This window comes from Corvus kubaryi, unplaced genomic scaffold (genome assembly GCF_017639235.1).
Source record: "Corvus kubaryi isolate FWS band 111438036 unplaced genomic scaffold, C.kubaryi_AGA036_p1.0 37353, whole genome shotgun sequence".
Classification (NCBI taxonomy): domain Eukaryota; kingdom Metazoa; phylum Chordata; class Aves; order Passeriformes; family Corvidae; genus Corvus; species Corvus kubaryi.
In genome coordinates, this window is record NW_024581115.1 from 5,597,825 (window position 1) to 5,614,599 (window position 16,775).

At 40.4% G+C, this 16,775-nt stretch overlaps 1 protein-coding gene across 1 annotated transcript in view; it reads left to right on the top strand.

Annotated features, from left to right (window-relative positions):
- TBCD (tubulin folding cofactor D) overlaps positions 1-16,775 on the top strand; it is a 114,652-nt gene that overhangs the window by 83,622 nt on the left and 14,255 nt on the right. Inside the window, exons 28-33 of the mRNA XM_042032715.1 lie at positions 3,087-3,205; positions 3,618-3,709; positions 4,539-4,679; positions 9,642-9,725; positions 11,102-11,260; positions 12,046-12,184. Of these exons, the coding sequence (XP_041888649.1) occupies positions 3,087-3,205; positions 3,618-3,709; positions 4,539-4,679; positions 9,642-9,725; positions 11,102-11,260; positions 12,046-12,184 (734 nt within the window). The remainder of the gene's footprint in view (positions 1-3,086; positions 3,206-3,617; positions 3,710-4,538; positions 4,680-9,641; positions 9,726-11,101; positions 11,261-12,045; positions 12,185-16,775) is intronic.

Genomic DNA, 16,775 nt, shown 5'->3' on the forward strand with positions numbered 1-16,775 from the left:
CTTGTACCTGTCTTTGTTTCAAGTATCAGATTGTATCATGTCCATCAGAGATGGATTACCGGATTGTACAGATAAATATTTTAAGAATAACAACATTTATATTCTTGCTTTTCTAAGTAGGACAGTGAATTTAAATATACTTAATAAAATATTGATTTCTTTTCCTGTTTTTTGCCATTATTAAATCAAGTAACAGAATACCTTATTATTTGTTTATTGTTTATTACAGTTGTTCCCAAAATGAACTTGATATTGATCACATATGTAGTTGCATGCAGTCCATGCCCCAAAGACATTAGGGCTGAACTATAAAAGCAGCCTATCTTGATTTTAAAATACTTTATATAGTGCTAAATCTCCATGTTTTTGTCAAAAAAACCCCAAACAAACCCATACCCCAAAATTGCCTTTTCCTTCCTGGAGTTTGGCCCTGCCTGTCAGATTCTTTGTGGGCAGCATGGGAAGGTGTGACATGGTACCAAGGCAGATAAAATCCTCCTAACCTCAGGAAAGGGTCATGTGTAAAACCAGAATGTGTGGGGTGGGAGGAGGCAATGCTGAGTCAAAGCAAACAAGCTAAAAATGAGTTGAAAAGTTGATAGGTCAAACTTTATGTAAGGATGAAGTTTCGTGGTTCTGTAAAAGTGGACTGGGAAACTCAGGCAGGTGCCCAAGTCAGGAAGGAGAAGGGATCTGCCCAAAGTACAGGCAGTAGATGGCTGCAGCTGTTGTTGCTGTACTCATTTAGATCCCTCTGAAGCCTAATTGGTTTTTCCTGGATTTTAGGTTAACTTTTCATCTGGCTTGTGCTTGAAGGGACCATGGCAATGTGGCCATGATGGTCTAGGGACACAATTAAGTCAAATTTGTAGATACAGACAAAATTTTTCCTGAGATTTTTCTGAAATAGAATTGTGAGTTGGGAATTTTTCTGTTCTAGAAAAATCTCTGGTCAGCTCCTTCTTGAGTACCCTTTTATTTGGCCTTGACTGTGCTGGACCCTTTTCCACACATGATAACAGAAGTGCCATTACACATGCAAGCATCTTTAAAAAGACAAAAAGGTGTATTTTATCTCTGTACCAATAAAACTTATAAATTTCATGCCTGTCTGTTGTGGGATTGAAATCCACAGTGTGTGAGGGATGTGGGTATGTGTGGAAGCTGCAGTGCAGAAGACGTTCAGCACAGTGCAGGTGCCTTAGATAAGTCAGTTAAAGCAGGTCTGGACGTGATCTCGAGGGGATTAGGAAGAGAAAAAAGCTTTTGGTAAAATTTAATCAGCGTTTCGCTGTGGCTTGGTGATGAAAATGAAAACACCAATCAAAGGTGCTTTAGCAATTTGACATTTGGAATCTGTCTTTATAAGGCTGCAGTTTTATTGAATCACTGCTTTTTTTTCTTTTTGCCTCTGTTTTGACCTTCTCTTTGGTTTTGGTTTTGATTTTTTCCTGTCTTAATGTGTTCTGCTTTGGTTTTGCTGACTTTCTCCTTTAATATTCTTTCAGGATGGGTTGTATGGAATTAATATTGTAGACACTTCATAGGCCCTGTTGGTTTATGAAGCTGAAGGCTCTTAGAAGAATATTAACATTTGCATTACACTTTTCCACCATAATTACTAAGTGGTTATAAGCAAAGAGCTGCTTGTTTGCTCGTTGCTGTGTCATTTGGCTAAAATGTCAATCTTAAATTTACATCAATCAAAGTGGAGACTGTCACAGCCTCACTGTGTAAGATCTTCTTGCTGTCACAGCAAACACTGCGTCTTCCTATGGCCTCGGGACTCCTAACACCCCGGTGGTTTTGAAAGTTTTGAATAATAGATGTGCTTATCTGAAGGTATTGCTCATCTCTGGCCAGGGAGCTGGGCCCCTGCTGTGAGGGACGAGTTGGGGCCTGTCTATTGCATTGGGGTTTAAAAGAAACACTCGTGGATTATGATGAATGGGGAGTTTCTTATGGCAACTCTTCTTTCTTCCTCTAGCAAATATTGCTCAATCATTTAAACCTTAGATTACAGTAAGCAGTGGCACAATTATGTAATCATCCCAGGATCTCTAGTTCTTTTTCTCTGAGGATTAAAAAGTGTCTCTCCAGTAAAGCGATCGATGAGACCACCTTGCTCCTTTCTGAATCAGAGCTGTGTTTATTGCAGCTGTCTTGGAGAAGGTTTTTTTGGAGTAGCTTGTTTTTCTCTGCATCTTACAGAAGAGTTTAATGTGAAAAATCAGGTAAAGGAAGTATTGTCTGTAAGTCTGAGATAAAGACTGCAGCAGAAATGTGTACCTGCACCTGACTTGTTCTGTTTTTATTTTTTTGTACACCATTTATTTTCTCCTTGGTATTGCTTTACATGTTTGGTGAGGCTTCTTTTTCCATGCCCAGCTGAGTTTATTCTTGTGCCTTTTGACTCTGTTACTGTTTGTAGAGCCACTGTCCACGTTGTGTCCTGTGCCAGCACAGAGAACCAAGGGGGCACTTCTTCTTGAGCTTTCTCCTCCAAAACACCCAACTTCATTTTTGTCTCTCTATGGAAAATGATCTGAAATTATCTCACTGTTTAGGTGTGATCTGTGTGTATGTGCTGAAACAAGACTCCCATCAGGAGTTTTCTGAGGGAAAACTGTTAAAAGAACTGACCTTCACAAACCTTGGGGGTCTCCTTCCTAACACAGAATACTTTTCCAATGATAGAAAATGGTGACCTATAAATATAAAAGAACTTGCTCCCCTGTGCTTACCCAGAAATTTGTGCTTACACTTACTATTTGGATTTCTAAAGCATGGTATCTCATTAAAATTGAGAACTTTGTCTTCCCTCCCTGAAACAGTAGGATTAGTCTAAATACAAACTCGGATTTTTTTAGACAGAAAATATGATTTCATTCATGTAAAATTGAACACCTTAAAATTTTTATCCTTTTCCTGTAGAAATTAAGGTATTCTTCATTTTAGTTAAACAAATTACAAAATTTTCCAGCTACTTTGTTTAGGGGATCCTTTCCTTATTTTTTTCCTTAGCCAAATACGAAATTATAATGATGTGGTGGTTGCTTTTCACTCTGCAACTATGTTTTTTCTAGATGAGCTGGTGACACAGTACGTTTCAGAACTACAAAACGCAGAGGAAATGATTCGTTGTGGCTTTTCACGAGCTCTTGGGGCCCTTCCAAGATTTCTGCTGAAGGGCAAGCTCCAACAGGTGAGAAAATAGGATCATTGTAATGAGAAGAGGGCACAAGGCGTTTGGAGTGAAACCTGTGACAGTAATCAAATAAATAATAATGATCATAATTAAAGGTCTTTGTCAAAGGGGTTTGAATGCTAATGTACAGAAAATCATCATGAGTTGAGCTTGCCATAGTTTCTGATGATTAATGTTTAGTCCTGCTTTAGCAGTGCTAGTGGAAAAGCCAGAGGTTGAGTTATCCCTTTGCTATGGGACACTGCTCCAAAGGAAGAGGGAGGTGTGCTGGCCACTCCTGGTGAGAGTCCAAACTCTGCTGCCTGCTTGCTTCTTTCATGCAGGATTGAGCTCATTTTAATGTGATGTCAAAATTTAATATAGAAAAAATGCTTTGGATTTATGTTTTTCAATCTTATTATTTTTTCAGGTATTGGAAGGTCTAAAAACAGTCACAGTAATTTCCCCTGAAGACGTGAGCTTTGCTGAATCCCGAAGAGATGCCTTAATAGCAATTGCAAAGTACGTTTCTCATCTCTGGTTTTGTCTAATTTTAAATCTCTCTGTAGAAGCTTTCTCCTGTTCATTCTGCTTTCTGCTGGGAGTCTTGAAATCAGTTACACTGAAAACACACACAGCTTTCGAGTGTCTGCACCTCCATTCCTCAATTTATTTTTGATTCAGAGGATTATCACACACCTGACTGTGGAGTACAGCTCTGATGGTGCTGTCAGTTTTGTATCAGTTAACTGATTACCTAGAGTATGTTTTAATGTTTGCCCTTCTCGTGAGCTGCAGTTTAATGAGCTTTACTGAGGAGGAAGAATATATGGGTTTTTTTCCACAATCTTAAGAAGATTGAATTGGTTTAAAGAAATTGTGCTTTATATTTAAAGGAATGTTTTCTATATTGAATAACTGCAGTTAGAGTTAATAGTGTACATGTGTATTTTATGCTCTTAAACTGTTACAGTGCAAAAAAACCTGTGTCTTCAAGGTAAAGTTTAATATCAGGTTCAATGCACATTGTGTTGGCCCTTTGCTCTCCTTCCTGACTCTATTTTAAGGAGAGTTCAGAGACTGACAGATACTGAAGCATGTTCCTTCTTGTAGTGTTATAGATGTGAAAGCAACCTACTTCCCTGCTGAGATCTTGACTTTGCCAGTGTTCCTTTGAACCCAAACATTGCTCAGAAATCCTCAGGTTAAATACAGGACAGAAACATTCCTCATTCCATCTATAGCAGATGTTCCAGGTGTTGGGAAGTTTATTAAGCAACACATCTTAATGTGTCTCCTTGCTAGTGTTATGGCTTTGCCTCCCATCCCTTCTTTTCCTCTATTTTTAAAGGGTTTGCCAGACAGTGGGTGTGAAGGGAGATGGATCCCAGCAGGAATATGTCTGCAGGGATAACGTTGATCAGATTTATGCCACGCTGCTCACTGGTGTGACCGACTACACCACCGACAGCCGGGGCGACGTTGGAGGATGGTAAGGTGGGGCTAAAAGGGGGGGCCAGGTTTGGTGTCTAAGGAAAACCTGATGTGTTTTCAAAACCTCTTAGAAACAAGAGCTCCCAAGCCTTTGGAGATTTGAGCCTAGGTAGGAATGCACAGTGGGAAGAGAGGTAGAAAGTGAGTGGCGAGGCGGACAGGTTTTGGTCATCCTTCCTCAGAAGTTGGGAATATGGGAACTGATGTGTTCAAAACCGAAGTTCAGCCTTTTTCTGGTTCTGTGGATAACATTAGCTTCTTTTAGTCAATACCAGGAATGTATTCAGTTGCAAAACAGGGATTTAAAACATTTCTTCTCTTTCTTTGAAATAACGCATTTGGTCCTGCCTGATCTCTCCTACTCCTCCATCAATCCTGTTGTGGGGATTTTTTGCCAGGAGAGGGAGCAGCTGCATAACGTGTTGGTGACTGAGAGGGATAAAAACTCCAAATTGTCCTGCAGCACCACCGAATCTTTTGTAAGTTTAGGGTTTCAATGATATCAGCTATGACACTGCAAGAGTACATCATAAATCTATAGGAGTACGTCTGCTGATGTGAAATCTGTAGAATAGATAGATAAATAAAATAATAAGTTTAGTAAACTTAATAAGATTAGTAAGATCTTAATATTATTAAGTTGACAGCAGTCATATTTTCATGACATTCCTCAATCTTCAAGGTCCCCCTAATAGAAAAAGAAGATTCAGTGTGTAACACTGCATTCCTCTGAATGCTCTGTATTCCTTCATTAGCAGTGATCTGGAAAGGCAATTTCTAAATTCATGATCCAAAGCACTATAAAGGCTCGTGTCCTTCTCTGGGTTTGTGTTTCATTTCCAAAGAAGCTCTAATTGGGGATGTGTCAGCACTTACTGATTGGAAGTTCCTGCCAGCTTTGAATGGGAGAGATCATGAAGAGTTCATGTTGTTCATGCCATCCTGTAGAGTTACACAGCATAGAAACCCATGTGAAGTATGGATCTTACAAACCAAACGTGCTCTTGTCAGGGTACTTTTCTGCATGTATTTACAAGCACAAATATGCCCAGCCTGAGGTATTACTTGTTAATAAAAAGCATTAAATTATCCTAGTTCAGGAACAAGTCCAGTGTCTGCAGGTTTAACATGCATGACCCTTTTGATGCTGTGTAGAAGCCTCAGAGCAGTCATGCTCACTCCTTGATAGTGAAGCCACAAACTGTGTAAATGAATGGGATAAAGTAATTTTAGTTGTCTTTTATTTGTTGGCAGTTGATTTTGAGTAAAATGCTGGTTTTGAAAAGGCTGCTTAATGTTATTGTGTGAATCCATAATTTTAATTTGAAAGTGTGCAGATGTGTTGCTTTTAGATATGAAATACCAGCCTTGTTTAACATATGGGTGATACTGTTTGTGTGGTATGGTAATGAAGTGGTAAAATACATGTATTTGACCTGTCTAGCAGCTGCATGAGTATTTCAGGGTAAAGAGATGTGTGTTCAGGATTTTAAATTCACAACCTATTGATAGTTCAGATCTACTATCTGGCTCTGCCTTTGTTACATTCCAGGCAGGAGGGGGCAAGTGCCTGAAAAGTACTGGTGAGAAATAATTTTGCTGGTTGAAAACATTCTGTTATTTTCCCAGTATGTTGAAGAAGTTCTTGTCTAACAGCACTGAGTCACATGGAGTGTTTGTGATGCCTTTTCTTGGTCTTAAAATCAAGAATCAAACATGGTTAGAAGGAAAGAGGAGTTTTACCTCAGGATTTATTTTAAGGATCCTTAGGTGCACCATGTCCAGGTCGAATGCACCTCCATGCACACCACAATGCCCACCCCCAAAAGATCTGGTCTAACATTATAGGTGTTACTAATTAGCAGATCTATGAAAAATTCCCCAATGAGAGGCTCAAGTGAGCCCCCCTCCCCAAGGAGCCTTCCCCTGGATGGTTCTATCTCAGTTTACAGAATGTGTTCTGGAGAGGACCTTGGGCTCTGGGGCACACTGATCCCTAACTACAAAGCTTCTAAGATGTTTAGTCTCCTAGCTTGACAAAATAAGTCTAAGAATGTAGGCTAAAAACCACTAAGAATACAAAAAGCTATAAAAAGGTGTATAAAAGGGGTATAAAAGAAAAGGTAAAAAATCATTATGGCATCATTTGAGTGTTTCAATATCTGTGCAGAGTGTTTGTATGAATTAAGTGCTTTAGACAGTCACTGCCCTCTTCCTTGAAGGGTGTTTTCAGCAGTGCTCTGTGAACAGGAAGGTGGCTGTGCTGGTCCCTGGCCAAGCGCAGCGTGGTAACATGTGCTGCTCAATGGGCATCATGTGAGTGTGGCAACTTTTTGCTTAGGCTCAGATTTGTTATGTCCTGTTTAGAGCTCTGTGCTACTCAGTCTTAACTTTAGTGTCATTATTTCATTTGGTAGCCCCAGGTTTGCTTTAAAAAAAGGGGGGAAAAAGTTAATTACAGTGCCATTCTCCTTTCCAGGATTCCTCATTAGGCTTGAAGGGGGCAGGTGCTGTGAAGTACATTTGTAATAACCATATGAAATGGGAACTACTGCAACACACTCTGTAACCACCTCTTGTCTTGTGTAGGAAGAAGAGTTGTGATTGTGCTTTTTTTTCAGTGTGCCCCATGCTGGATTGTTCCTTGCCAGTGATCATCAGCAAGGAGCAGTCAAACCTTGCTGGTTGTTCTCTGCCAGTCACTGGCAGTGTCAGATCTCACCAGTTCCAGCCTGGGCTGCAATAATTTTAAATAGCTTCTCTGTCTTTGCACGGGAAGGGAAGTGTCAGTTCTGCAGCACAAAGCAGAAGAAGGACACTTTGTGCCACGTTATCATTGGGCACTTCTGTAACTGGCGAGCCTTGTCCCTTTAGCACTTCACTGCAATATTTACAAACGTGTTGGAGAAGTTCACAGCACAAATAATCCAGACTGCTCTCAGCCTTAGTTAAGGTTTGTGTGTTGGGGTTTTTCCTGGTTTCTGTAGTGATATCCAGCTTCTCAGCCGGTGAAATTGTCGTACAACAGGGAAATAGTGACACAGGGCACAGAATCAGAGATGGGGAGGTGTTTGACATCTCCAGCTTAGAAGAGGAAACAAGGATGCAAACTAGTGAGGATCAGGAGCAGGTCATTCCAGTGTGCACGAGGAAGGAGCTTGGCTTTCCCTGCTGTCAGAGGAGCAGGAGGGAGGTGAATGTGTGTCTAACACAAGAGAGGGGCGGGTGTAGCTGACAGAAAATGCAAGAGCAGTAATACAGGGTGGGGAGGCAGAGAAAAGCAAGAGATACTGAGCTTTGTGTTTTCAAAGTCAGGTGAGATACTGAAGATGATGAGGACCTGGCTAAGTGTGATTAGGTATTCAGCTTAACTTCCACATCTGAGAGCTCCCACTGCAGTTCTCCACAACTATTGTTTATCCTTCACCTGTGTCTTCATTTAAAACAAAACAAAGTGGAACTTTCAAAGAAATCCTGAGGACATTAAACTCCCAACATCCATTAAAATTCAAATGTGCTTTGAGCACCAGATTTTTTTTTTTTTGAGCTTTGGGCAGTTCCACCCAAAATCAAATCAAAAAAACACTTAAATCAAAGGGGGAACGGGGGGTCCTTTCTCATGGCAAACTGTTGGCTGCTGAAGGCTTTTGTGGCCTCTTAAATATCAGTGTGTTCTTATTCTATTTCTTCTAAACCATTGGATAAAATGGAAAGGTATGGGGAGAAATGCTGTTTCTCTGGAGAGGCCTTGTCTTTTTTTGTGTAATTTTTGTCTTTCTTTAATAGAATCGTGGGAAAGTTTCACCAACTTTACTCTCTGTATGCAAACTTCACCTTTCTTTTGATAGATTGTTTGCTGGGACATGTCTGATCTGTCTACAGGTGTTAGACATGAATATCTAAGTCAGATACTGTACAAAAAACTAGTAAAACATAACCTTGATGAAAGACTGCCAAACTTGTTTTGAGCTGCTTTGGAAAAAATGATGTAATTTACCTTTTTTACCATTAAAACAAATGTCCCACCCAGTTTTAGATTGCATCTGCAACTATTTTCAAGTTGTTTGGAAGTTAGAAAGTGGAGTATTTCTTTTCATAGAAGGCTGCTGGACCTTTTCAAATATTTAATTTTTTTCCTTTTTAAAAAAATTGTTACTGAGAAAGGATGACATTACTCTGAGTTACTAATGTAATGAACCTGCTGGGCCTGGTCTTGTGCAGGCTCATGTAACCCACTGAGGTATTGCCTGTGTCTTAAGAAAGAAACCACTTTTAATAACTCATGGATTGACAAGACATGTGGTTTTAAACAAGCATACTGATTTTTTTTTTTTTTTTAATTGAAATTACACTTTTTAATTTTTTTATGTTGTATTTAGACATTTTGAAGGTAGCAGATCATTATCTAGATAAGACTGACTTCAAGCACAACTTAGTGTTCCTTTGGTCAAGCTTTTTCTGAAATTAATTATTATTTCGCATAGAGATTTAAGTCACTCTGAGTCACAACTTGTTTTTAATGTTGGAAATATTGAAAATTTATAAGAATGTGACAGTCTTAATAGTGTTAAATATCTGAATGTCAGAATGTGCATTGGCCTTTTCAGAAAACAATTTGAAGCAGACAAAGCACTTAAGTTTAAATACATCTCTTTGCACACTAAATATTACTAATCATTATCAGTTTTAACCTCCTTAAAGTAAAGAATAAGCCTGATGACATCTGGCTGGAATAAAAACCAGGCAGGGGTGAGTGTTGTTCCCTCAGTGTGATGTGAACTTTGTTTCATGGAATGGGGCTGGGGGGGGGACACACACTCCTCATCCTCCCAAATTATGGTAAGTGCTCTGAGATCATGGCTTTTGTTACTGTGAATTTTTGCTGGTGTTTTAACCTAGCTGATGTATTTATTGAAACAAGTACTGCTGCAGCTCCTCTGACCCATCTCTGTCTCCCCAGGGTGCGCGAAGCTGCCATGAGCAGCTTGATGGAAGTGACGCTGCTGCTGGTGCAGAACGAGGCAGAGCTAATTAATGCCAACATGTATGTGATGTGCTCTTCCTCTTCTTATCCCTTAGAGCTACATTCCAGGCCATACAGGAACGCAGTGCTTGGACACTCTGTGCTTACTCCTTTATTGAGTGTGACAGAACTTTGACAGAAGTGCGCCAAGCCCACGCAGATGTGGAGGATGTTGCATCTGGTTTTCAGAGGGACTGACCTTGTTGAGAGAACCTGGGTGGCAATCCCACCTTGGAAATAGAGCACAGCTGTGGGATTTGGGCTAAACCTGCCACCTCTGTGGTGCTTCCCAGTGGAGTTCACTTAAATAGAAAGCAAACCTCCCCTCTTATCTGGAGCGTCACATCGTTAATTTGGGATGTGATCATGTTAGCATGAGTTTGTATTTGTTTCTTTGCAGAATTATTAGTCACCCCAAGGCAGGAAATAAAGAAAAATAATTTACACCGAGCTCCTGATTTTTAATTTCATGATATGGTACTCCTAATAATAAAAAAAAAAATTAATAATAATTACCATTTTTTAAGCATAGCTTGAGCTGCAGCAAAACTTTCCTCATAGTGGTATTGGTCTGTGGACAGGGTGTGCCAATGGTTAGGTGAACATATATGTGGTTTGGGTTTTAATTAAAAATTCCCAGATGGTGAAGGACCCTTAGAAGGGAAGGACTGGATTCTCTAAGAATACATGGCTCACTAGTGCCTGTTCTCAGGGGCTTCCTCCTCTTGATCTGTTGTATACACAGGTTGTCCCCATGGAACTTAGAAAAGCATTCCTGCCAGCTGGATCCTGTTTTCTAAATATTCTGGGCCTTGGTGTAACTGCAGGAATTTTAGCTGGTTTTACTGTCATTAGTGGCCCTTTCTGAAGGGGTAAAGGGCCTTGTGGGACACAGTACTGTAGCTGAGAGTTTAGTTATGAACATAAGCAAAATAGGATATTGTTAAAAACTAGCCAGAATCGAGGAAGTGATTTATTTGGGATGTATGAGATACAGGAGAGACCTTGTCCTCTGCTACCTATGCAGTTTTCCACTTCAAAATGTGCTTTTCTCAAAGTTCCTGCTCTATTTCCATCTGAAATGTAACAGTTCAGCCAAGCCATAAGCACTTCATTATCTTTTTGGACAAAAGGTGAGGCAATATGTGTAAAAGGTGGATAAAATACTCAGTAACATTATTGTCATGCTGGTTTTTGATTAAATGATCTGTGGAAGATAAAGCCTCAAGATTCTGTCAACATGTGGATGTCTTAAATCACTTTTATGTTCATTCTGAAGAGTTAAACCAGAACACTTTCCTAGCAGGATCATTCTTATTTATTTAACTGAAACAATTTAAATCTAAATACACACTCTACTGCTTAAATTTTCTGATTAATTGTTTTCTTCTCTATAGCTGCAAGCAGATTATGTGCTGGCTGGCTCAACAGTCAGCTGAAAAAATAGATAAATTTCGAGCTCATGCAGGATCTGTGTTCCTTACTCTTCTGCATTTTGACCATCCTCCAGTTCCACACATCCCTCATCGAGAAGAGCTAGAGAAGATATTTCCAAGGTAAGGTATTGAAAAATATCCTAAACCAATGAAAGTAAAAGATAAATGCACACAGTTACACCTAAACCAAGCAACCTGATGTAATTTTTGCACCCAAATGCCCAATATATGTATGGAGGAATATTTGGTGCTGTTTGTCAGGATTTTATTGAATTGTCCTATGAATGTGCATGAACACGTTTTTTTCCTCACCTGGAAAACACTGCTTGATCATAATGATAGTTTTTAACAAATTGTTTTAACCAAGCTCGAGTTGCAGTAGTTTTCCAAGATGGACTTTCTAGTTAAAGCAAGAGTGAGAGCAACTCATTCCTGAATGGTGATTATGATACCTGATGGCAGTGAGGAACATCCAGCTCGTGTTTGGGAGAACCTCAGCCTGCTGTGACTCCAAGTGCTCTGTCTGCAAGGCTGCTGATCATCAGTGCTGGGGTGTTTCCTGGGCTAACTCTGTCTTTGCATCAGTTGTTGAGTAGCTGGTGGTGGGAGAGAACACAGAATGAAACTCCAGAAAGAAACTTGTTTCCTGAATGTAGGCAAAAGTGTCTGGGAAAAGGAAACTGCAGTTCAAATCTTACCTGGATCAGCACAAGGATTTGAAGATTCCTTCACTTTACTGGCAGTGGCTGAAGCTTTGATTTGTACTTGCCCCATATGCTCAAACACCAATGTTTAATTTGATATTTAGGTAATTCAGAGACCACCCTCACTGTTTTGGAGGAGCAGTGTGGGGAGAAGAAAAGCAGCGCACCCATGCAAGATGATTCTTTACCTTCCCCTTTCAGGTCAGAGAAGGAGACACTGAACTGGAACGCGGCGTCGGAAGCTTTCCCTCGGATCACGCAGCTCCTGGGCTTGCCAGCCTACCAGTACTACGTGCTGCTGGGGCTCTCTGTGTCTGTGGGGGGACTGACAGAGACCACGGTGAGAGCACCAGTTGTGCTTTGAAGTCTGATGGGCTTCTTGGTTTTCATTTTAAAAGTATAATTGTCTTGACTTGCTGAGCGTGCAGGGAACAAGGAGTGAGGGCGCTTTGTTTCTCCTTTGCTGGCCTGGCAGAACCTGAGAGTTCCAGCCCACAGCTCCCAGCCCTGTGGTGACCCTCCCAGCTGGGATCAGCAGCAGAGCACCTCAGCTCAGGGCAAGGGGATTGCTCTTCTCACAAGGGGGGTTGAAAGCCAATTCATTTGTCACCTGCTGCAAGGTGTTAGTTGTCAATAGGTGTTAACTGTATGCACAGGCTTCTTGGTTTTCAGTATTTTTGATAGACTTTCTACTAAAATACCAGTGAGATGTCAGAAGTTCCATTACAAAGAAATACGATTCAAATGTCTGTCTCAATCCTCTGAGCTTTGCAATCATTATTTCATTCTTCTGGCATGAACAATCTCTGTATCGCTGGCTTTGGCAGTCTGCTCTGCTGCCACATTTTTCCCTACTTTCTTATCATTTTAGTGTATCCTTCTGTCCTTATATTACTACCAACTTGCATAGGTAGTTTTAGAATTCTTGGTTTCCAGATATTTGGTTTACAACACCTTTTGATTTGTTGTGGCCAAAGATGTAAAATACAAGAAAACAACTGTTGGGGTAAGGACATGGTTCAATATGACACCGCAGAGAAATATCAAACCAGTAACAGAATATTTTAGACTGTCAGTTAAGTCTTTAAATCCCAGTGGTCCTGTAACAGGAGGAGGAGGAGGACGCTGTGAGTCAGCAACCCAACAGTGGTTAAGAGTGTTTCTAATTAAGATTTCCATCTCAAATTAAGAAAAGCAGTAGAAAAGTGAAAAGAGTTGAGAAACAGAGTTTTTGTGGAGGGGGAACAGCTCCTGCTGGGTCACAGGAAGAGTTAAAATCACCTGGAGCTTGTCTCCCATGGCTTCCACTTGTCAGTCACAACTTGCCCAAGTGATTTTTTTTTTTTTGCTGGTGCTGTGGGTTCTGCTCTTGGGATCAAGAGATGTCTGTGAGCCTTTGGGTCTGATGGAGCAGAATACTCAGTGTCTGGTCAGTCTCTTGTATTTAAACCAATTCTGAGCATTTTAATGTTTCTAAAATGGCAACTAATTACATAGCAACGGCTATTTTAAAACTTTGAAAACGTGTGTGTTGGTTTGTGACGGTAATTATCGGATAGACAATGTAACTCTTAACAGATTTCCTTAATAGCAAACATGCACATGAAATTCAGCTTTCAGTTAATTATAGGAGGCTCCACCAAAACCGAAGTTATTTATCCAAGTATAAAAAGGAGGAAGGTTTTGGAGAAACAGACATTCTGGCTGCTAGCTGGGGTCAGAGGAAAATCCTTATTCAATATTTAATTTTATATTTTTTTTTAAAGTCCTGGTTGCATTTAGTTATGAAAAGTGGGAGCAGTTCAGTTACGTGTAGCTCCCTTCCCTTGTTACCATCTGCCAGTGTGTTAAGGGAAACCTTCTGCACTGTTTTCAAACTGTGACTGTGAAATGTTAACTTCTCTGTGACCCTCCAGTTCTCTTTAACACTAAAGGCTTGTTCTGGCTAAAATAGTCTCAAGGGCTTTGGAAAGAAGATGACCTAATTCTCTTTTGAGTCAGCTGGAAAGGCAAGGGAGGGTACTTACACTTGGGAGTATATGTGTGTGGTGAATTACATTTAGTATCTAAAATGTGATACAGAAATTAGAATTGATGTATCTTGCAATGTCTCGTGTTCCAACTACTCTGTCAAAGCCTGTAGCATTCTTTGCTGAATATCCACAGACAGGTTTAAAACATTAATAGAAAATTTTAAGAACACTCCTATTAAATCCATATGAAAGAAGCAGCTTTTTAAAGTCTTGGATGGAGGAAAAGGATTATTTTGAATATATGTTCTTGCAGTGGTGTGTGTGTTTTTGTGACTTCCTTCTCTCATTTAAGAAATATCTGGGCACGTACATACATGGAAGTTAGAAAGAAGATTCTTGTATATACTGCGAGATAATCTGAGTTCAAATGTCAGTTTGTCTTGTAGTCATCTCAGGGAATGAACAGGAGCAAGGCTCTGTTGTAATTCCATGGTCAGTGGCTGTTTTGCTGCAGCTAAAATTGCTCTGCAGTATATTTAGCAAGAGTAGTTCTTTGTTTGGCTTTTTAAAGAGATTTTCTGGAACGAGCCGTGTGGGGTCTCTGAAGTGTTTTGGTGGCAGTGGGGCTGCTGGAAGAATTGTAGCTCAAGCATTGGAAGTAATCTGGAAAAACAGAAGATGTCATTCCCTGTGGGATTTGGCACTCTGCTCCATCGTCATGGTTCAAAGGGCACTTTCTCTGTGTAAAAGAATCTTCTAATTATACATCTGGCCCACAGTGATGCATATTTCTGATGGCTGCATAAAACCCCTCAGTCTGTGGAGATCAGGACTGCACAATGCTGCTCTTTCTCCAGTGCACAAACCCTGCAGTTGCAGGGGTCAGGATATAATTTTGATATAATTTCATTATTGTTGAACTACATTACATTCAAAATTTTGTTGAAGCACAGAATGTCCTGTGGTTCCCCTTCCCCCCTAAAGAGTAAAAATTGCATTTTAAAATGGTATAGAAATTGTAAGTAAAGCCTTTAAAAAAAAAAAAAAGAGGAACAACATATTCTGAACTCTCAAACTTCCTCCCAGGCAATGCCAGAGCTGTGTTACTGGGTTAGATCTCACAAATGAAAATATTGGGATGTTAGTAGATGATATGCTAAAACATCTGGTTACTGAGACAAATTGTATGCAAATCAATGCATATTTGATGGAAGAAACAGGCCCAAAATCCTGTTTTCTTGGTTGACAGCTCTTGAGCAAAATACATTTGAGAATAATCCCAGGCATTCTTTTCTTAAAGAAAAAAATAGTGTGACTTATGATATTCCTACTTCGTGTAAAGTATCACTGCTGCAAAGTACAAACCAGAGCCCATGGATGTGCATCAGGCATCTTAATCACTGATGAGTAGCTGAGATTTTGGATGTAACGTGCTCTGTTACAAACTGGATGCCTAAGCTAATTCTGTTTGACCATATCAGTCCCACCTGCTGCCTCAAAACTGGTTTTAGAAGTACTCTGCCTCTGTTTTGCAGCAAGCTGACTGGGAATGGTTTCGTGAAGATTTGTGTAGAAACCACGCCAGGTGCCTGCCCAGAGCTGCAAGTGCACCTCTGCTTACTGGAGCTGCATTTCCTTGTCCTTGTCCCCTGGTTCAGGAGGTTCAATCTTCAGGACTTGAATTCTGTCCTCAGGTGAACGGTGCCTTGGAGCGCTGTTCCCGTGTCGCTGCAGGATCTGCTCTTGGCTTCAATGTGGGAGAGTCACGCCTTGGCAAACCCTGGTTTTGCTGTTTCATAAGAACAAGGTCATTCTCAGGCCTCCTCTTCAATTTGTATCCCAAGTTGTCCCAGTTCCAGCCCATTAACTTCCTAATTTCCTTTCCCAGTCCTTGTGGAACCCCAGGGAAAGGTAAATGTCGCGCGTTTGATGTAGTGTGAATTTGTGTTCTGCATAGATGGAGAAGACATTTGGAAATATTCTTCTCTGCAAATACTCAGGAGCAGTTAAGATTATAGCTCAGATACCGAGGCTGGGACAAAAGGAGTTCACCTGAGGAGGAAATGGGGATTTAACCTGTTCATGTCATGTTCCCTTGTTATGCTGGAATTTCTTCCAGTACAGTTCCTATGCTCTATGCTCACTCTTGGGAAAATGCCCCATTTTTCAGTCTCCCAAGCAGTTACACGATGGATTATCCACACCTGTACTTTTGTATTGTTTAATTGCTTGCTGTCCTCATTCTCCAGTGTTTCTGGTATCCTGCTGCTCTGCCTTGGTTTGGCACAGCTCTGGAGCACCCCATCTGGAGCTGTGCTCGTTGCCCTTTTCTTTCATGCCCTTTCTTGCCTTTTCAAGTCATTTGGACGTGCAGGGAAAGCACTGAGTCATTCATCTTCCTTCAAAAAAAAAATGGTGTGAGATCTGTGAGGTGTAGTTTAAGGGACAAAAGAAATAGGAGAGAAAATGACACCACCTAAGATTTTTTCCTGAGATGGGATTTCTTCTGCTTGTTGTTGATCTCTGCTTGTGGAAGGTGTTACTACAAAATATTTCTTCTTTATTTATAATAGTCTTAAATGCACAGATTGTTTCAAAGGGTAGAATATAATAATTAAGCAGGTTTTAAATTTTCAGGAAATCTCTCTTACAATTGTATATCCTGTGAAGACCTTTCAGTGGCAGGACCCAGTTTATACTGGGCACAATGGGACACACACCAGTGCTGCTTTTGGAGTTTGAAAGAACCACATTGGGTTCAGTTCAGTGTAGCTGCCTTGTACAGATTTTACTGAGATTTGGCTGTCATTTTGAAACTCAGAATAAACGAGTAATTTCTCCAAATTGCTTGACCTTTTTAAAGAAATATTTCTGTTCCTGCATTGCCCGGGATGTTTCAGTACAGAACAAAGTGTTAAGGTTGCAGATTGTGCTGCTTCCCAGGATTGCTGGGCTGTG